This window comes from Gracilinanus agilis, chromosome 5 (assembly GCF_016433145.1).
Source record: "Gracilinanus agilis isolate LMUSP501 chromosome 5, AgileGrace, whole genome shotgun sequence".
NCBI classification, from domain to species: Eukaryota; Metazoa; Chordata; class Mammalia; order Didelphimorphia; family Didelphidae; genus Gracilinanus; species Gracilinanus agilis.
The window spans coordinates 252886918-252909041 of NC_058134.1; the positions used below are offsets into that span (position 1 = coordinate 252886918).

Here is a 22124-nt window from a genome sequence, read left to right on the forward strand (position 1 = left end):
AGTTCCCCTCAACATGGGTTGGGTTAGTTTCCAATTTGTAGTGTTTCTTTTCATTCATAACCTTCAACCTTGTCATTCGGATCTCCACAAAATATTAAAATAATCAGGGATATATTCTTGAGTATGTAGGGTAAATTCATTCTCGATGACTTTTGGAAAGATATAGAGAAGAATGATACAGAAGATGAGAAGGAATATTTAGATTATATTCTGTGGCAGTGGAAGGAAAAATCATTTGGAGGATATTGTGGGTATATAAGAATATGAACTGCAGGAAAATAAGGATCTCACCTTCCTTAAAGTCTGCTGGTCTCTAAAGTTCAAGAGAGGCTGTAATGAATATAATGCCAGACACTTAATGAGGACTCAGGAAATTACCTGGTGAGGAAACACCTTTCACAAATATATACTATAAACCCATATTCTGATTGCCAAAAGGCAAAGTAATAATTTTGGATTAGAATGATACCAGCTTTAAAAGAATTTCACTTTTAAACTTTTTTTTTTAATTTTAAAGAGTTAGTTCATATCATTAACCTTTATTCAACTCATCCAGCACTGTGGAATAGCAAGTGTAAAAACAACAATGCATACCAGATCAGGAAATCAGCTGCTCCTTTAGACAACAAAGGAACAGGTGCCAACAAAATCCCAGAATTGGCCACGGAATCAGATGGAATTTGCCATGGTGCCAACTGACCACTTTTTACTGAACTGGTTGTAAATATGGTTTTATCTTTGTGCCTAATAACCATGATTACTGTGCTCTCTAGCCATTCTAAGTGGGTTTTTTTTTCATTCTCTGCCTGCCTCTGCTGTCTGTGAACTAGACTCTAATAATTGTGTTCCTCATTCCTAGACCCATGGCATGGAGATGGGAACACCTTTGTAAACGTCATGATCATTCTATCCCTCAGCGATTTAAACACTATGACTTTTTTCCCCTACAAAATTAACTGCTCTAAGAAAGTGCTAAAGATTCCATCAAGCAAGGAATCATTAAGATTTTCTATCTTACCAGAAAGTAAATCCCACAAGATGGTAAGAATTCTCTAAAAGAAACTGTAGTTTAATGCTAATTAAATACCAGAACCTTACATATGTCAAGGATTCCATAGTATTCCTCTCCTTTGTTCCATACTATGAAATGGGTCATATCCAGACTCTCCTATTTCTTAAAAAAAAAGCAAAAATTCTTTCTCCCTGCAAGAAATGATCACACACAAAGCCACAGTAAGGAGAACAAAATATCTTTAAAGTAGATCCACTCAATCTAGGATTTTTAAAATTTCAATAACACTATTTCTGGAGCCTTGGAGTCCATCTACTTAGCATGCTGAAATGAATCATTGTAACCTGCAAAGGGTTGAAAGACTGTTGCAATTTTGGATTCGAATGAACCCCCAAGGGAAAGGTGGTTTCCATGGTTATTGCTGGGTTGCTAATTATGTAGCCAATCATAATGGATGATTCAGTTAAAAAAGGAGGGCAAAAACATCAACTATACTAAATCGCCTGATATAGAAAGAGGTGGGGGGAAGGACAAAAATTATTTCCAATCTATGGATTTAAATTTTAATAATGGTAGAATCCATTTTATTTTTAACACCCCAAAATAGTTTGTTTCTAATAACCATTAAATATATTGCACAGAATACCTGCTTCAGAAAAATTGGAAGATTTAGGAAATGTTGCTTTTTCAAAGTACAATAAGCATCATCATCATAATAGTAATAATAATAATAATAATAATAATAATAATAATAATAATGAAAATAGCTAGGATTTATGTAGCACTTTAAGATTTGCAAAGCATTTCACAAATATCTGCTCAGGTTATCTTACATAGAATAAGGAGCACTGGCATGAATAATTAAAAGCCAAAGATAATCCACCCACCTGCTTTGAAGTCACCCCCTGAGGAAGAACTCACTACTGCCAAGTGACCTTGGGATTCCACTGAGATGACTGGAAAGAATTATCCAGTTCTCAGAACATGTGCTGCTATTCCATTCATAAAATAATTAACAGCAAACTGGAGTCCACAGGCTTATTTTGTTGATACTGGTGGTTTTTTTTAATGAATATATTTTAAACAATTAGGCCTCTTATTTACTCCTCTCACTCCTGAGAAAGAAGGATGGAAAGCAAGAAGGAAGACAGAAAGAAAGAAAAGTTTTGAGGCCTCCATCTGTTCTGTCTACTCCAAAGCAAACGGAATGGATATAATCGCTTCTTCTAAGATAATTAAGGGTCATAACAGCTGGGGGCCTAAAGCTGGGGGACATTTAAATATGTTAAGTATAGAGTCTCTTCATATTAGGGTTAAGAAATGAGACCACAAAGTATTTGGGGAAGTGGTAAGTGAATGCAGAATTAGGCTCTGACCAAGTATAATCAGTAGGAAACCTTGCTCCCAGGTTCAATATCTATAAAATGATGAGGCTGGACGAGAGACCTCTAAGATCCTTCCTTTCCCATTCTAAATCTATGATAATGTGATAACTAATTAGGATACTCTTCCTAGAGAAAGGATATCAAAAGGGAAGAATTATGGAGGGAAATTAAAGAACAGAAAGTTGCAGTCAAATGTCATTGTCCATTTCCCATTTTATCTTTGTTGTTGTTCATTCATTTCACTCTTTGTGACCCCATTTAGAGTTTTTTTTTTTTTGGTAAAAATTATAGACTGGTCTGCTATTTCCTTCTCTAGCTCATTTTACAGATGAGGAAACTGAGGGACAGCAAGGGTCTGAGGCCGGATTGGAACTTAGGTCTTCTTCCCAATGCTCTATCTACTGCACCACTTAGTTGCTAATATAGTATAGTATAGAGTAGTATAGTATAGCATAGCATAGCATAGCATAGCGTAGCATAGCATAGCATAGCATAGCATAGCATAGCATACTATAATATTAGTATAATATAATATTAGTATAGTATAATAGTATCGTATAACTGCCTGTAAATGCTAGGTGACTTATCTGTGTGACCCTGAGCATTTAACCTCTCTTGGCTTCAATTTTCAGTAAAATGGGGATAAATAAAACACCTACTTCATAAGCTTATTGGAAGACTCAAATGAGAAAATATATGTGAAGAAAGACCTTAAAACACTATAAAAAATGTTAGCTGTTATTATTATCCTCATCACCACCAGATTTTAAGTTAAAAAGGAAAACAAAAGTTACCTAGTTCTTAAAGAACAATGGAAACGATGAAAATTTTATGAGATCATTTTATCTCCTTTAGTTCCTTTTTGTATAAAAGAAAAAGAATTATGTACATAGTACATGAGGACAAGAATTCTTGCCTCATCCCATTTGCTTTCAGATAAAATTGATTTCTATTGGAAATTAACAACTTTTATTAAAGTCAGCTAGGTTAATAGGTGTTTTAAGAGAGATGAATACTTACATTTCTTTTTTTTTGCTTTTAATCAAAATGAACAGAAGGGGGAAAAATCAGTACTCTTCAAAATTAACCACTCAAGTCGTTTTGTACCTCTGAGTTTCAATTTCCTTCTGGTTCTAACATTCTAGGAATGAGCTTCTCCAAAGATCCTTTTCTAAGATAGGTTGTTCTGAAAAAGAGGTTGTTTCTCCCCCAAAGTATTGGATTTGGAGCCAGAAGACTTGGGTTCAAATTATAGCTCTACCAATTAACTCCCCGTGTGACCATGTCAAAGTCAAAATACTCCTCTACCACAAAGCCCACAGTGTGCCTTCTAAGCCTTCCTTTCAATTATATACCTTTCATTCATGATTTAATTAGAGAGGTAAAAATATCAGCTATAAAGAGAAAGTTATCATCAAGTATGGGATGCACCAAAGCTATACTAATCAAAGTAACTGAAGTCATAAATATCAGTTATTGATCCTTGACAAGCAGCATAGTGCCTGAGGTCATGTTTCCTGCATCTCTGCTTCCACTGTCAGGGCAGATGCAATACTCTTTTTTTCTTCCTTCTTTTAATTCCTCCAGAACAGTGATTTCTAGGGTGGAAGGAGCTCCCAATTACAAGAGCCCTTTCAATCAATGCAGGCCAACAATTCACTTGTAAATTATAGTCTTAGAGCAATGTGGTAGCACTTAAAGTTTAGAAGATGTTTTCAGGGTCATGTAGCTAGTGCATGCCAGAAGCACAACTTAAACACCAGCCTTCCTGACTTCAAGGTCAACTCTTTATTCTAAACTCTGTCCAAGGGAAAAATGACAACAATTAAGAACATTTAAATCAAAAGGAATAAATCTATTTGTATTCTACACGTCACACTCAGAAAAGAATCATATTAGATAAGAAGCTGTAAGTGGACTATGATCTGGCCTGGTAGAAGATTTACAATAATTTGACACTGCAGAAAATTCATTAGAATTTGTAACGTGATCTTTAACTCTTTGGTCTAAATCAGTGATTCCCAAAGTGGGCGCCACTGCCCCCTGGTGGGTGCTGTATAGATCCAGGGAAGCGGTGATGGCCACAGGTACACTTATCTTTTCTATTAAGTGCTATTAAAATAAAAAAATTAATTTCCAGGGGCACTAAGTAATATTTTTTCTGGAAAGGGGGCTGTAAGCCAAAAAAAGTTTGGGAGCCACTGATCTAAATGAATTCTCCTATATTTGGGAACTGTAAAATTCCCTCAGAATCCAAATTAGAAAGAAGAAGCCATGTCCTGAACAATAACTCAACCACTACCATCATCAGTATCATCTTTAGAATGATTGCCAAACACTGTCTCATTTTGTGTGTTCCTATATGGTTTTCTTGACAGCACTTATTGGTATCTTATGAGCTGTCTCTGGAAATGTTGCTTACTTTACCACAATATTTCCCAAGGTGCGGGCCTTCAGTTTCTGCTTGTTGTCATCCAAAATCATAACTGTAAAATCAAATAAAAAATACATTTTTGAATAAAAGAGACATTATTATTCAAGTTAAAGGACTGGAGAGGAGTTCCACACAAATAACTAAAAGCAGACACAGAGCATACCTTCACATACTCCTGAATCAAATAACAAAAAGTATTCTATAAGTAGAATTCTAGAAGTTCTATAAGTAGAATTCTATAAATAGAATAGTTCTATAAAATAATGGGCTTTAATTTCTAAGAGATATATCCTCTAAAAGAAAATATTTTTATTAATAAGAGCTGTTTCCTCTAAGAGTCAAAAATACAAATCAATATATTCCTTTACAAAAAAAAAAAAAGAAAGAAAGAAAGAAAGAAAGAAAGAAAACAGGCCACAACTGCAGTCTTTAGAGGGCTGGTTTTTTTTTCTGCCAAGACTCCCTAAAATAAGGTGTGATAAGTGGCATTTGCTGTTAATGCTATTGTAAATATTTTATATTCCTTTAGTGATAAATTGAATCTGTTTGAAAAAGAAGCAAGCCAGATTCACCAGGCTTCAAAGGCAGCCACATCAAGAATTGGAAGAGATGTTTGAGTTTTCCTCCTTCCTCATTTTTACAAATGCAGAAACTGATGCTGAGAGAGGTGAACCAAATTTCCCAATATTACAAAGGGACTAAAAAGCACAGATGGGATTTCTTTTAAATGTTGGGTGGAGGGAAAGGTCTATAACTTTTTTTCTATCATGAACCCTTTAATATTGTAGTGAAGTATTTGTACCTCTTCTCAGAATAATGTTTTTGAACATTTAAAATAGAATACACAGGATTATAAAGGCAATATATTATATTTAAATAAATTTCAATATTACAGTTAAAATACAATACAGTAAGCAAAATATGCAAAATTTATTTTTAAGAAAACTAATAGTTTCAGAATGCTATCCACATCAGGACAAAGAACTGTGGCAGTAGAAAGATAAAAGAAAATCATATGACATCACTTGTATATATGGGTATATAATTTGGGGTTCTGATTTCAAAAGATGGCTCTATTGCAAAAAGGAATAATATGGAAATAGTATCAAGTGATAACATTTGTATAACGCAGTAGAATTGCTTGTCAGCTCTGGGAGCAGGGAGGGAAGAGGGAAGGGAAAGAAAATATATCATGTAACCATGGAGAAATTTTTTTAAATTTTCTTAAATTAAAAAAAAAACAACAAAACTAATGATTTTGTGGCAGTAAGGTGGCTTAGTGGATAAGAGACAGACCTAAAGAGCAGAGATTATGGTTTCAAATCTGGCCTCAGCTACTTCCTAGCTGTGTGACCCTATGTAAGTCCTTTAACCCCAATTGCATAGCCCTTATTGCTCTTCTGCTTTGGAACTAATATTTAATATGGATTCTAAGACAGAAAGTAAGAGTTAAAAAAAAAGAGCTAATGGGCCCATGGTAAAAAAACAAACAAACAACAAAAAAAACCCCAAACTAATTTAAACAGGTCTGACCTTCCTTGTCCTCTCTTCCCCAAAAAGGCTCTCTATCTCAACAGGAACCTATAGTTACCCATAAAAGAAAGCAGCCTATCAAAATAGGTAGATCTTTGACCTGATTTAAGCTTTGATATCACCTTCCTGCAAGCTTTGGAGAGCTCATCTTAAAAATTTTCCTGACACTGTCCCATGGCTTTTTGTATTAAGCTTCCTTTGTTCTGAAATGACACAGGATGCTGTTGACATCTGCTTTTATGAAGTTCCCATGAAAATAAATCACCAAGTCCTCTTGAGATCTTAATAAATCCTTAATGTTGCTCCCCCCCCCCATTTTATAGGAAAAGCAGGACTGGGCAAGGTTTCCTTGGGAATAGAAGGAGAGGCCCTTTCCATCCCCTTCCCCAAAGGTAGCCCCTCCTGTGTAGTGAATTTTAAAACCCTAATAACGTTTTTTGAATTTCTGGATAATCTTGAAACAACTGGAAACTGTCTCTTGGAGAGCTGGTGCTTTCTGGAGTATAAAACATTTGAGGCTAGAGTCCCCAGGCAAAGCTTCTGCATATAAATGACTTGCCTAGGAGTGAAAAGCTTTTGTTACTGCCCGACCACAGGGCTGCAAAGCTTAACTCTTTCTTACAACCAGATAGGAAAAGGTGGCAGAAGGTCCAAAAGATGAATGTGCTTAAGATCTCTCTCAATCACCATCTCTTGAAAGGGCTGGAGCACAAAAGCAGCCCTCAGGACAAAAGGAATGCCGGGTGCTGACATGTTTCTGAAGAAGCCTTTACTACAGCTGAACTCCTTGCAATTCACTTTAGAGGGCTAAGTAAGCTAAGGACTTTGTCATAGCATTTTTGCTCTGAAAAAAAAAATCATCAGGGATACTTCCACATCTGTCAAATCAAGGGCTCACCGGGGCTAGAAGCAAATTCATGGTCCCCGGAGCAAAAATCATTTCACAACGAGGTAGTCAAGGAAAAAAAAATCTAATTTTATCATCACAATGGGAAGGAAATATTTGTATTTTTCCTCCACCAAAGATCTTTGGTTCCAGTTTCAAGTTTGTGGTAGAGAAGAAAAGGAAAATCAGGCCAGATTTGATAAGTGTCCTAGATTTCATCTCAAAGTTCAGAGAAAAGATGGGAGGTGGTACGATCACTAAATCTTTTCATGGGAAGTGGGCATAGGAATAATTAGAAGCTCTGAAAAAAGAAACCCAGAAGTAAAAAATTCCATTGAGGAAGAAAAAGAGGAGAGTGGATGGAAAAGGGAAATCACCAATCAATTTAGGTTTTTATTTGTTGGGTTTGGTTTTTAAGGTATGAACAATAAGAAGGAAAAAAAATTGATAAGCCCTTAAAACATGTCAAGCACTAAATGAAGGAATGGGAACATAGAAATAAAACTCAAATGGTCCTTGCTATCAAAGAGCTTATATTCTTAAGAAAAAATAAATCCTTACTTTCTATCTTAGAATCAATTCTAAATATCAATTTCAAAACAGAAAAGAGGTGAATAGGCAATGGGGGTAAGTGATTTATGCAGGATTACACAGTTAAGGAGTGTCTGAGGCCACATTTGGACTCAGTATCTCCTATCTCTGGACCTCCATCCCTAATCCACTGAGCTAATTAGCTGCCCCAAGGATGATCTTTTATGAACTAGAACCTACAGAACAAATAGGGCTATAGGGAATAAGTACCCAAGATAAGGAGATAATAAGAGAATGACTTGATACCATGGATGAGGTCAGTGAGCTTGACATCAAATCCTGGCAATGCATTATTAAAGAGATGGTATAGTTAGTTATTGACTCTCTAGGAAAGGAAAAAGTGATATCAAAGTGCATGACTTCCTTAAGAATAAGTCAAACCAGATGAAACTTGCTTTCTTTTTTGACAGTATATGTCAACTGGATAGATCATGGAAATGCTGTAGAAATAGTTTCCCTTTATTTATTATTATCATCATTAAATCATTTATTTATTAAATTATTATTATTATTTATTGTTATTTATTTTTATATTATTTGATATTATTAAATATTAATTTAATAAAGTCTCATGCTTTTCTTATAGAAGAGATAGACAAGAATACTATTAGTTTGGAACCAGTTGATCTCTGAACAAAAAAAAAATTCATGGTTCCATCTCAACTTGGAAGATCTTCAGTGGGCATTGACATTTGTCCCAAAGGTAGCCAACATCTTAAAAAATATGGAAAAAGGCAAGATGACAGGTTGACCTGATTTTTACATATCATCTTAAATGAAGTCTTAAAATTAAATTATAAAAATCAGCTTCACAAGTACAAGATGAGGGAGGCAGGAATAATCAGCTATCATGGGAAGATGTGGCAATTTTAATGGATTGCAAGTTGAGCACATGTCAGTACTATAGTACTGCATAGAATAAAGTTAACTGCAAATTTGGGGCACATTAAAATGGATTTATGAATAGGAAAAAAGTGAAATGAAATAAAAGAACTATGGAAGTGACGGCCCCTCTGAACTCTGCCCTGGTTAGACCACAACTGCACTATTATCTTTAATTCTGGGAATCACACAAGAAAATGTCCAGAATAGGGTAACCTGGGCAATTCTTATATATTGGTTTCTTAACCCATGTTCAATGAGTTTTAAAATATTTCCCTAACTGTACTTCAATATAATTGCTTTCCTGTGCATGTATCAGACCATCAAAGGAATTCAGTCATTTCAGTTATACACTCTTTGTGACTCCATTTGGGGTTTTCTTGACAAAGACACCACGGTGGCTTGCCATTTCCTCCTCCAACTCATTTTACAGATGAGGAACTGAAGCAAAAAGAATTAGGTAGGGGCAGCTGGGTAGCTCAGTGGATTGAGAGCCAGGCTTAGAGATGGGAGGTCCTAGGTTCAAATCTAGCCTCAGACACTTCCCAGTTGTGTGACCCTGGGCAAGTCACTTGACCCCCATTGCCTACCCTTACCACTCTTCTGCCTTGGAGGCAATACACAGTATTGATTCCAAGAAGGAAGGAAAGGGTTTTATTTTTTTAAAAAAAGAATTAGGTGAGTTTCCCAGGATCACACAACTAGGAAATGTTTGACTTCATATTTGAACTCAGGAAGAGGGACCTTCCTGACTCCTGACCCAGCGCTCTATCCACTGTACCACCAACTGGTCTGTAAAAAGAGACTTTGGCACAAAAAAGGTAAAGAATTTCTATGCCTTTTAAAGAACTGTTGAAGAAACTGGAGATGTCTAAGCCTAAAGAAGGCATAATCTAGTGAAGGCAAGAAAATTTGTCTGCAAGTATGTAGAAGGCGAATGTGCAGAAGGGGGGTTACATCTGTTTAATTTGGCCCTAAAGGGAGAATGAGTATCAGTAGGTGGAAAGTATAGTCAACAACTTGTCAACAAAACTATTCCTAATAATTCAAGCTAGCCAAAAGAAGGATGGGATGTCTATAGTGCATTCTCCTTCATGTTTTTAGACTTTTAGGTAGAGCCTGAATGAACATTTATAAAGATATTTTACAGAGGAAATGCATTTTCAGGTATGGGTTGGATTAGGTGGTCACTGAGATCCCTTCAGGTTTTGAAACTGAGTTCTCATCATTAAACGTCCTCTTAACTTTGGGCAAGTCATTTACCTCCTCTGGTTCTTGATTTTCTTACTGGAATAAGGGTGAAATGATTTCTAAGATGTTTTCTAGCTCTAAACATTGGACAATTCCATTCCTTTCTAATTAATATGCATGTCTATGTGAAATATGTTAAGCTGTAGATTATAAACATTAGCTGTACAACTATAAATTAGAAAATCAATGTGGAGTTTCACGAGCTACCTGCTTGACACATAACCTTTACAGAGAAAAATTGTTTCCTTATAATCATTATTTATGTTTATTGCATGCTGACATTGTGAGAATACATGTATAAAAGGACATAACTATAGCATATTATCTAAATTCCTAGGCAAGATACCTTAGAGTGAATATTTTTTCCTAGCTTACAAGATGACATCTATTGAGACCATATCTTGGGAAATTTATAGTCAGAACTACACACTTAAGATCTTCAAAAATCAAGAGCATAAATCCAACAGCACCTAAAATTTAATTGACTATCCCACTCCTTTAGACCTGGGATAGAAGGTAGTTTGCTAAAATTATTATGTATTTCAAAGGCAAATGGTCATTTCTTACCATTGTATCCTGGTACAGATTTTCCAGCTTGTCCCGGAGGAGGTGTTTTTGAATTTCCTAAACCAAGACATGAGGCTGTAATTGGGGATCCAGTCTCTAGGGAAATAAATGAGGTTAGTATTAGTCAACAATTTTGCTTTAAGTCAATGAGCTTCCAATTAAAAGTTCAATATAGCACATTTTACAATTTGAAAAGGGCTTGTTGGAGAGGCAGCTAGGTGACTCAGTGGTTTTTCCTCCAGTAAAGAGTATATTCAACCATTAAAAACAAAACAAGAAAATTAAATGATCCTGGGAATTTAATAATTCATAGAGCAATTATAAAAGATTTCTCTTACACACACACACACACACACACACACACACACACACACACACACACACACAGAGTATTTTCTTGGTTCTTATCTCAAATACTTGAGTACATTCTAAGTGATGAGTAACCTGCACCTGTGGGCAGTTAGGTGGCACAGTGGATAGAGTGCCAGGTCTGAAGGGAGATTTTTCTGAATTCAAATCCAGCCTCAGACACTTACTAGTTATGTGACTCTGGGCAAGACACTTAAAGCTCTTTGCCTTAGTATCCTCATCTGAAAAATAAGCTGTAGAAGAAAATAGCAAACTGCTCCACCACCTTTGCCAAGAAAACCCTAAATGAACTTGGGAAGAGTTGGACATGGTCAAAACAAATCTGGCATCTACTAATGAAAACTTTGGAATGGAGTGGATAAAACAGTTATCAAAGAATTGCAAAAGAAATCGCCATGGATTTCTGTCTCTAACACTGATCATGCCACATTTTAATGTTATTCCAAACACCATGAAATCCATACTCCATCATTTTCTATGAACATAAGCTCTTTATCTCCAATCTAGTCAATGGGATGGCAAAAATCTAGCTTCCTGGGGAATATTCTCCAGCCATGATAGCTTTTAATTTTTTTTAAGTTCTATAAATAAAAACTATAGCTATACTTTGGAAAAGACTTTTATTACAATTTTACACTTCCAAACAGTTCACTTTACCATTCGTATACATATATAATTATATGTATGCACATTGTATGGGCAGTACACATTCCTATAAGTGTATTACTATATGTGCATATACACATACATCATGTATGCATTGCACATGTACTATACATGCTATACATATGCATAATTACTGTATATATTCATTTGTATGTTGTTTTCTCCATTAGATTGTTAACTCTCTGATGATAAGGAATATATTTTACCTACATTTCTAGCTCCCAGACTTGGCACATTACCTGGCAAAGAGAAGGCACTTAATGAATGTGGAGTGCATATACAAAACATATGTAAGCATGCACAGGGATATGAACATACAGACATCATATGTATGAATATACACATATATAAAGACAAACATATAAACTATACATATCTGTAATTGGAAGAAAGGGTATTATAGTGGTATTAGAAAAATCCTTTGTAAGGTTACATTGGACTTAAAAAAATATGTAGAAACTCACTAGAACACTCAGGAGACAAAGTCATCTTGGTATATCTTGAGTAAAAGAGCAAAGAAGAAAGAATATAGGACTTATTCTGGGTATAGAGTGGTTGAGTTTGATGTAGAGGGAGTGGAGGAGAACATTATAAGTTAAGAAAGGTAGGGCAGCATCCAATTGTGTTGTGCCTTGAATTCTAAGAAAAGGAATTTGAATTCCACTTGAGAGGCAACTGGCATCTACTATTGACCAGACCAATAAATGAGGCAGATTAGTATGAATGATAATTAAAGAGCAAAGACTGGAAGAAATGATCATAACAATCTAGGTAACATCAATGGGTGATTCTTGACTTATACAGAAATTGGATTTAAATGAGGTAGAATTACACAAAGTCATCAGCTTTACTCTCTTACAAAATTATTAAAGTCCAATGGCAAATCTAAAGTCAGGATAATTAGTTATGGCGCAAGACTCAGTGAATGACTTTAACTTCTTTGAAGGCAAGGGAATAACAATAGAAATAGAGAGAAGGGAGTATTTATAAGGGACACTAATACACTGCTAGTGGAATTGTGAATTGGTCCAACCATTCTGGAAGGCAATTTGAAACTATGCCCAAAGAGCTTTAAAATACTGCCTGCCCTTTGACCCAGCCATACCACTGCTGGGTTTGTACCCAAAGAGATAATAAGGGAATATACTTGTACACAAATATTTTTATCCGTATGCTTTGTAGTGGCAAAAAATTGGAAAATGAGGGGATGCCCTTCAATTGGGGAATGGCTGAACAAATTGTGGTATCTCTTGGTGATGGAATACTATTGTGCTCAAAGGGATAATGAACTGGAAGAATTCCATGTGAACTGGAAAGACCTCCAGGAATTGGTGCAGAGTGAAAGGAGCAGAGCCAGGAGAACATTATACACAGAGACTAATACATTATGGCACAATCGAATGTAATGGACTTCTCTACTAGCAGCAATGCAATGCTGGACAAAACCAGGACAATCCAGAGGAACTTATGAGAAAGAACACTATCCACATCCAGAGAAAGAACTGTGGGAGTAGAAACACAGAAGAAAAAAATATGATCATACCCAGAAAATACAGATTTTATTAGGCATTATATGCATTAATAGAATATATTTACTAAACATTAGTTACACGTACGTATAAGTAAAAACAATAACTAAATTAAATTAAATAATTGTAACTTAGTTCATGGCTTTAGGGGATGATGGGGAAGATGAAATGTTATCATCTGGAAGAAGAAGAGAGGCTTCCTTCCATAATATCTGGAGACAATTGCCCTTCTGGAGTTCTTCCTCTTTCTCTTTTCTGTAATTTATCACCATTGAACCCTGCTTGTGATTCACCATGTGCAAGATTCACAAGAAACCTATCTGATGATTTTTGGTTTTGTCTGCATTTCAAAATTCCTCTAAAGTAAGAAATGGTCTGACCATTTAACATTACAATTCTGCTTGTTAAAGCTTTATCAGGGTGATAGCTTTCAACAAAAGTTTGTACTTCCACCCATTTGACATTTCTTGATTAATAAAGTGGGGACATCCTCCTTTGCCTCCTCTTCACCTGAAGATAACTCCCCCCTCTAGCTGCTGCTGTTCCCTTCAAAGTTCCTTGCAGCCCCTCAGTATTAAGCTTTTATTTATGCTCCTGAACTAACATGTGATCCTTTGTTTTGGATGGAGTGGGCATATGCTTCCCAAGATCACATCATCAAGTTCTGGCAAGTGCATAGAGTGTCAAGCAAATGTCAAATGTTGCGACCATTTTTTCTTAACAAAATGCACCAAATACCAAATTTGACAAATTCTGAAACCTTCAGGTACCAAGGTTTGACTGTTATTTCTTCAATTATGTGTAAAAATATTTTTTTACAATTGCTTTCTGGCTTTTTGCAATCCAAATTCTCTTCCTCACGTTCCCCTTCCTAGGAAGCAAACAATCTGATAATAGGTTATTCCACTGCTGTCAAGCAATACAAATTTCCCTTTTCCTCATACAGTGAAAGAAGACATCAGACATTTAAGAAAAAACTTCATACAGTAAACAGCATGATTCTCTCTGCATTCATACTCTGACAGTTACTTCTATGGCTGTGGAGAGTGTACTTTTCATCCTTTGGTATTTCTAACCTTTTGTTCTTCCAGGCAAATTTTATTACTTCTTCTCGTTCTGTGAAACAATTTTGGGAAGTATGGTATGCACTGAATAAGTAACTTAATTCAGGCAGAATTGCCATTTTTCCAATCATTTGGGTCTGACTTTACCCTTTACTCTCCCTTTTCCTCATACAGTGAAAGAAGACATCACACATTTAAGAAAAAACTTCATCTAGGGACCCAGAGAGCCCTCTCGTTCATCTATGTTACTTAGCAGCCAAAGTTTGTTCTGTGGACAAGAGTGGCCAATTCAAGAAACGTTACCAAGGCATAACTGAGTTCAATAGAATAATTTAAAGAATATACATAGAAAGTAGCAATAAAAAAAGTTAACTGTACTAACAATGGGTACCAATCAAACTTCTCCTACTTCCCCCAGCATGGGAAAGAATGTTTTAACTTATACTACTTTTTCACCAAATTCCACTTATTACCATGAAATATTGGAAAAGTATTACACTAAAATTTAAACTCTGAATTCCTGCACCCCACTTGCCTCAGAAATTATTATCTAATGTTTTGTATTAACGAGGTATGTGTTATGTTTCTCCAGTGGAATGTAAGTTCCTTGTGGGCAGGAACTATATAATTTCTGTTAGTGGCTGGCATTTAGTAGACATTCACAAAATACCCTTTGAATCAAATTCCATCAGCTCCATTATGATTTATCAACAGATAGCTGAAGAGTGAATTACTAATTTCCTTGGAACAAAATAAATAAAAAATAACTTCTGGGATTTGTTAACTCTTATTTTTACAACTTTAGCTTTTGTTTTTCTCCACCTTTATCTTTCAATATATTGTTCCACCTCCTCCCAGATATCATACATTCTAATAAAGAATTTTTTACAAAGATTAAAAAAGAAAAAAGTCCAGAAAAAACCTAATTAACATTATCAACTAAGTCTGACAGAGTATATACTCTGTCTCACTTCCACAGCCCTCCACCTCAGAGAGAACAGAGTTGTATTCTTATATCTCTCTTTTGGGATCAATCTTGTTCATTATAATTACATGACTAAGACCTTCTAAGCCATGCATTCTGAAAGGTACTATTACTCTCACACAGTTTTATTTTGATGAAGAAGGGGAAAAATTTAAAGCAAAGCAGTCTTGCCAAGTATAAACACAAGAAGGGATTATCTAAATCTCTGCAAATATTTAATTACAGTTATATAATGAAAGCTGACATTATACATGCTTTTCTGCAAGTCTCAAGCATCTTTATGCAGTAATGTAATGCCTTCCCAGGCATCTGGCATGCATTCATGTATGGTACAAATTAAAATGATGTTTAAAACATATCATTAACTAGTAAATATAGAAAAAAAGAGGAATTTCTAGCTTTACAGTCAACTATGCATATCAACACACTGTGTTGATATCTGTGAAACTCTAATACAACTCCAGGGCATAGGTAGAATTTTTTCCTCCTATATCAAGCTGAATTAATTTGACCTTGATTTAAAAAACCAACAGTGAAATAATAGGATAATTCCCTGCAGCTTGCTATAAATAGAAATTGCAAGTTTCCATGTTTTGAACATTTGTCATTTAAGTAATCTCTTGTTTGGTGCTCTTTGCTACATCCTCCACTCAACTGTAAAAGTGATTTTATAATCATGTAACCTCTCAATTCAATAAATATCAGTGGCTCCTTATCAACTTCAGGATAAAACTTTTAAGTCCTCTGTTTAGCATTCATTATGCATTACCTATCCTTGCCACTTTGCCAGTCTTCTTACACCTCAAACCCTGATACTTCTTTGAATCTGCCCTTCCTTTCAAAAAGGACCAATGACATCACAAGGTCTTGACTTGCTTGTGAACTGGATTTAAGTGAGGAAGAACTGCATAAAGTCATCAGCCTCACTCTCTTCCAGAACCATTAAAGTTCAGTGGGAAGACAAAAAGTTAGGATGACTCGTGATGGCCCAGGATGTAGTGGATGACCTTGATTTATTCGATGTCTGACCAAGCTCAAAGTGCTTCATCCATCTTCATTTCCCCTTGAACAAATTATCCTCCTCCACTGTTTCCACCAGGGGAAATCTTTACATGTTTGGGGCAGACATCTCCCTAACTCCCTAACTCATTGTTCTTTATATACTCTTTGATAGAGTGACTCTCATTTGGTTGCTGTTCCTAAAACATAATGCTCTCTCTTCCAACTCAAGGCATTTTTTCTGGATGTTGTCCAAGTATGGAAAGCTTTTGCTCCTCACCTCTGCCTCTAGACTTTCTTTGCTTTTTTCAAGTCCCAGCTAAAATTCCACCATCAACAAGAAACATTTTCCAATACTTCTTAAATCTAATTCCTTCCATTTGTTGACTATTTCCAATTTATCTTGTATATAGTTGTTTGTACATATAATATGCATGTTGTCTCCCTGTCAATGGATTGTGAACTCCCTGAGAGAAGAGACCGTCTTTTGATCTTCAGGAATTAGCAGAACGCTTAACAAGTAGTAAGCATTCTAGAAATATATATTAACCTACTGATTCTCAGTCTATGCCTTTGGATGTAGTCCTGTATACTCTGGCCCCAAATAATTTTTTTCTAATCTCATTATATTCTTCACTCTCCTTCCCATCTTCTAAGTTCCAACTGAATTGGCTTCTCTGTTCCAGCCACTCACACCATTACATTTGCCATCTCTGTGCCTTGGCATAGGCTATCCGCCTGAAATGCACTCCCTCCTCACCTCCACCTCATAGGATCCTTTACTTTCTTCAAGATGTCACTCAAGTACAATGTTCTTTGTGCATTGTTATCAGATTGCCTTAAGTGTTGGTGTTCACTCTTCCAAACTATCATGTATTTAGCCAAATTGCATTCATTTTGTATACATTTGTTCTAAATATACTTTTATGTTTACACATCTCTCCTGATATCATATAAACTCTTGAGGACATGACTTCCTCTCTCCCTTCTTTTCTTTCTTCCCCAGATCCCCAATCAAAGTACCAGGCACAAAATAAGTACTTGTTGATTTACCTGAAATCCTAGACAGTTCTTAGACCTTTGGGTGAGCCTAGACTTTCTGGTTCAGACCAGCAAGGACAGACAAGACACTACTTTGGTAGACTCCTTGGGCCTCCCCCATAGTAGTCCTAAACCTTCTGGAGACCCCTGAACTGTTCCCCTGTGTATCCACACATGTATATGCCCCTACAACCTCACCCATGTAACAGCACAACCACTCTATGAACTTTCAGAACCAGGGCCATCACTATGTTTTTTTTGTTTTTGGAAACAATTAACCAAGGCTCTTGGGATTCTAACTAAAAATTCCATTGCCTTTATATGCTGTCAAAGTCTGAGGTGTTCTTTACCTCAAGGATCTGTGATTGAGTCCCCATGGATACTCCATCAGTCAACAGATGCCACAATTTATCCCCAAAATCATTCCTTCCAAATTGCCAACTATTGTCCAGTCCCCTATAGTTAAGCTTTCCGAAAGTTAGGCCAATCTTCAGAAGCCAAACCCCTACTCCAATGCCTTTTCACCCAGCGGAGGTAAATGTTGGTTTTTGAAGGCTCTGCCAAAGGAAAACCGATGCTCTCTCAGACTTCCAAAGTGTAAAGACTTCGATATATTCTGTAATGGTTAAAATGCCTCAATTAAGGTGTCTTAATTAATTAAGATGCCTCAAAATAATTAATGGTCCTCCATAGGCTGTAGACACATGGCTCATAATTAATCCCAATGAGAAGAGAGTGATCTACACTGTTGCTATTTTGTGTCTAAACATCATGGGGCTGGAGAAGATCCCAAACCTGACTGAATACAAGAGGGAAAGCTCTATTCCTTAAGACCCTGGAACGCAACACATCCTTTCACCCAAACAGACTACTCCATGGATGGCAAGCACAATATCCATATTGAGGCTTGCACACAAAACTTCTCCAACTTGGGAGGGCCAGTGAGAGCTTAGATCCCACCAGCACAGTCCTCTCCTTACCATGCTGAAGCATCAGTGGAAGACTCCTACACAAGTAATTAAACAATATAAAAACCAAATGCTTTAAGCATGCATTTATGAATAATCGTATGCCTATATAATAAAATATGCATATTTTCAATTTGACAGTTATTTCCTGAGCATCTGCTCAGGTGCCCAGGGATATTGCACTAGATGTAAACATGGGCAAAAGATTCTGCAAAGCTCAAAGATGAGATGAGACCTGGCAGTGTAGAAAGTTCACTTGATTCTAACCTGTGTTCAGACTGCCTTAAGAGTCCTGAGAGAGGGAGGTTACAGACCCAATATCCTCAGGCCTCCTCAGACCAGATCTCAGTGACTTCATGCCTACTAAGAGCACACCTAGGCTGCAACCTCACATTGTTGTTTAAGTAGAAACCCTTCTATCAGTTAAAAAATGTATATATATATATATATATGTATATATATATATATAAATAAAAAAATACTTTTTTCATATGAATTGTTGTCCAGCAGAATCTCCCTCTTTTAAACCCATCCTTCCCGATATTTATAGTGATAACTTAATATTTGTTGATTTGTAAAAAGATAAATAAAATACTGTCTTCATATTAACCTCATGAAATATATTTAACACATGAAAATCAATTAACATCAAGGTCCCTTCAATCAAGGTCCCTTACTCATACTCCCAACTCTAAGTATAGGGTGCTGCCCAAATAGGCACTTGATAAACAAGGATCTCCACCAACCTACTCATCCTTAGAAGCCACTTATTCTGCAGAAGTCACTGAAGAATAAGCTTCAGTGAAGGGATGACCAAGAGAAGGAAAAGAAGTTAATTATTTAGGGGTTCAGAAAGGCAAGTAGGTTCTGGCTATTTAGTTTCCTGCTGGTGTTTGTGGCTCATAAAGCTGATTATTTTCAGGATATTCCTTACAGTTTTGTGATTCTGTTAATTGCTTTATATTGCTCCACTGCATTTAGCATAATATTTATTTATATGAACTTTTCTAAGAACTTCCTACTTCCAAGATCCAGTTCATTTATCTTCAGAGAAAGAATGTACACAAGCCATCTGTTCTGCTAAATCATTAAATTCTTATACAGAAATTAGAGGAATGACATGGGTACCCAATTACTGGGAAATGGATGAGTAAATGGTGGCATGTGAATGGAATAGAATACTGGAAAATCCATGCCACAAGGAAGCTAGTACTCCTAAAAATCATGCTTGGACCCTTGTGAAGTTGGCAATGCTGTGCAGTGCTCAGCATAGTGGTATTGGGTTGAGGCTACCATCAGCCTGGAGAGTCCTCACTGGTACATGAGGTCTGTGCTTAAACTTCTTGCTCTTTGGTATCCTCAGGGATACAGTAGCTCATTAGTTGACTTAATCCTAGATTTTAATGTTTCAAAGAATGGAGTGAGACTTCAAATCCAGACCAGTCCAATAGTTTTTTTTTTTTGCATGGTATAAGTCAAATACCCTTCAAATTCTACACCGAGCCATGAAAGGAAGGGCAACAATTCTGCCAAAGACTACTTGATATTTGATGGTTGAGAGAGGAGACTGGCTCTAGTACCAAGATGGAATAAACTCCAGTTACATGCTTGGAGTTTCGTGTCTGAATCTGAGAACTGTATTTTGTGTGAAAACGTAAAAGGGGGTTTCATTCTTCTTACTGAAAATATAATTTTGTTGCTAATTTAATGAATAATTGCATTTGTTGATTGTAAATGGGTTGGGGGTCAGTGTGCTTACTTCTTACATGTGACCAAAAAAGTCTTATTCTGTAAGAAACAACAAACATAGAGAATTGTATAAATGATGAAAGGTAAAGTAAGTAGAAACAGGAAAATTACAGATCTATCTATCTGTCTGTCTGTCTATCTATCTTTCTGTCTATCTTAATTGAATTGTATCTTACAATTGTACTTGTAGTCAGAGACCTGTAATTGTGGAGTAGTTGATTAAAATGGTTGAGCTCAAGTGGCACCATGGTGGATAGGGTACTGAGCAGGGGATCAGAAGACCTGGTTTCAAATCCTACCTTATACTTATTAGCTTTGTGACCCTGGGTAAATCATTCAATCTCTCCATTCCTCAGTTTCTCATGGACTCAAAGGTCTCTAATATTTCTTCCAGTTCCAAATCTATACTCCTATCAACAGAAGATGAAACAAACATGAGAGACTAAGGGTATGGAATGACACATACAATGTCAAATGTGATTTTTTGGGTATAATTTTGCCTAATTGTTTTTCTTTGTTGCAGGGGGTAGGGTGGTAAATCCAGAAATTATATTATTATTAATCAAAGGATTAAAAATGTCTTTAAAAAGAAACTAAATAATAAACCAGGAATAGAAATGATACACCCTACATGGCCAGGAGACAAAAAGAGTATGACATGATAAGAATCATCAGCCTAGCAGTTTTTAATCATTAGAGATTTCTTGTACAGTCAGAAAGCTCCACTGATCTGGATTACAGTTGAAAAATCCCATTGCTCTGTGTACCAGAGAGACGAGTTTTGCCTGGCTATGTGGTCTCTTCCTAACTCTGTCATGTATTATGCTCTTAATTGAGATGGAATCAGTGGTCTAAATCCTTTGTCAATAATACACATACTCAGGCTTCATTGTCCATTGTCACTCTCCTCTCTGGGCCAAGAGTGTGGATGAAGGGAAAGAAAACACTAGCCAACTGGCTATTATATAAGTTAACCCAGATATACTTAGGTGTAATAATAGGAAATCTTATCCCTGGTTAGATAACTCAACACTTCATTTAGAAGAGGAAGAAAAGATTCAAAAAGGTTTGTGTGGGTCACACTATAGATAACCTGGAATTATCAGTATACACAGAAAATTGAAACTAAATACAGCTGTAAAAAGAATATTAAAACTAAATGAAAGGAAATAATTCAAGTTGGTAGTAATATAAATGCACAAAGGCTGCCACCCATGAGCATTTTGTAATATTTTCAAAATTCTTCGACACATATTTTTTTCCAGTATGATATGACAGAAAGACGACTAAATCTGATGTCAGATGACATGGATTCAAATCTTATCTAAACTGTGGTCAAATCACTCTGGATCATTACCAGCAAAATGGAGTTGGGGGAAGGGCAATGAACAAGCATCACAAGCATCTACTATGTTTAATTTGCTAAAATGCTAAGCATTTTATAAATATTACCTTCTTTGATCCTTACAAGAGTCCTATGGAGTATTCTTTTTTTTTTTAAACCCTTACCTTCCATCTTGGAGTCAATACTGTGTATTGGCTTCAAGGCAGAAGAGTGGTAAGGGTAGGCAATGGGGGTCAAGTGACTTGCCCAGGGTCACACAGCTGGGAAGTGTCTGAGGCCAGATTTGAACCTAGGACCTCCCATCTCTAGGTCTGGCTCTCAATCCACTGAGCTACCCAGCTTGCCCCCCCCCCATGAGGTATTCTTATTTTACAGCTGAGGAAACAGAGGCTGAAAGAGGTTAAGTGAATTGCTCAGGGTCACAGAGCTAGCTAGAGTCTGAGCTTAGATTTGAGCCCAGGATCCAAACTCAGCAATTTACCATCTATACCATCCAGCTACCATTATAATAAAAACATACAGTTTTTTGTAGTATTGATATACTACATATGCTGTCAATTATATAGATAGAAAAGTGAAAAAACAAACAAACAAAAAAAACAACCCTAAAACCAAACCTGTTTATATTTTGTTTTTGTTTCTTTGTGACATTCAGTGGTAAGAGGCATTATTTCTTGAGAAGGCAATTTATTTATGAATAAAAGGAAGTCTAGTTTTAAGAACTAAAAGACAGGTAGATATATATACACACATATACAATTGTATTTGTACATGTTTACATATACGACAAGCAGAACGGCAGGGTGGGTAGGCATGACTAGATTCAAACCTGGACTCTCACACACCAGGTAGGTGATCTTTAGCTTCC

General features: G+C 36.1%; 1 protein-coding gene across 1 annotated transcript in view; it reads right to left on the reverse strand.

Annotated features, from left to right (window-relative positions):
• The window catches only part of ACSS3 (acyl-CoA synthetase short chain family member 3), a 248451-nt gene that overhangs the window by 24298 nt on the left and 202029 nt on the right, over window positions 1–22124 (reverse strand). Inside the window, exons 9-10 of the mRNA XM_044679177.1 lie at window positions 10542–10637; window positions 4820–4883 (exon numbers count right to left, since the gene is read on the reverse strand). Coding sequence (XP_044535112.1) covers window positions 4820–4883; window positions 10542–10637 — 160 coding nt within the window. The remainder of the gene's footprint in view (window positions 1–4819; window positions 4884–10541; window positions 10638–22124) is intronic.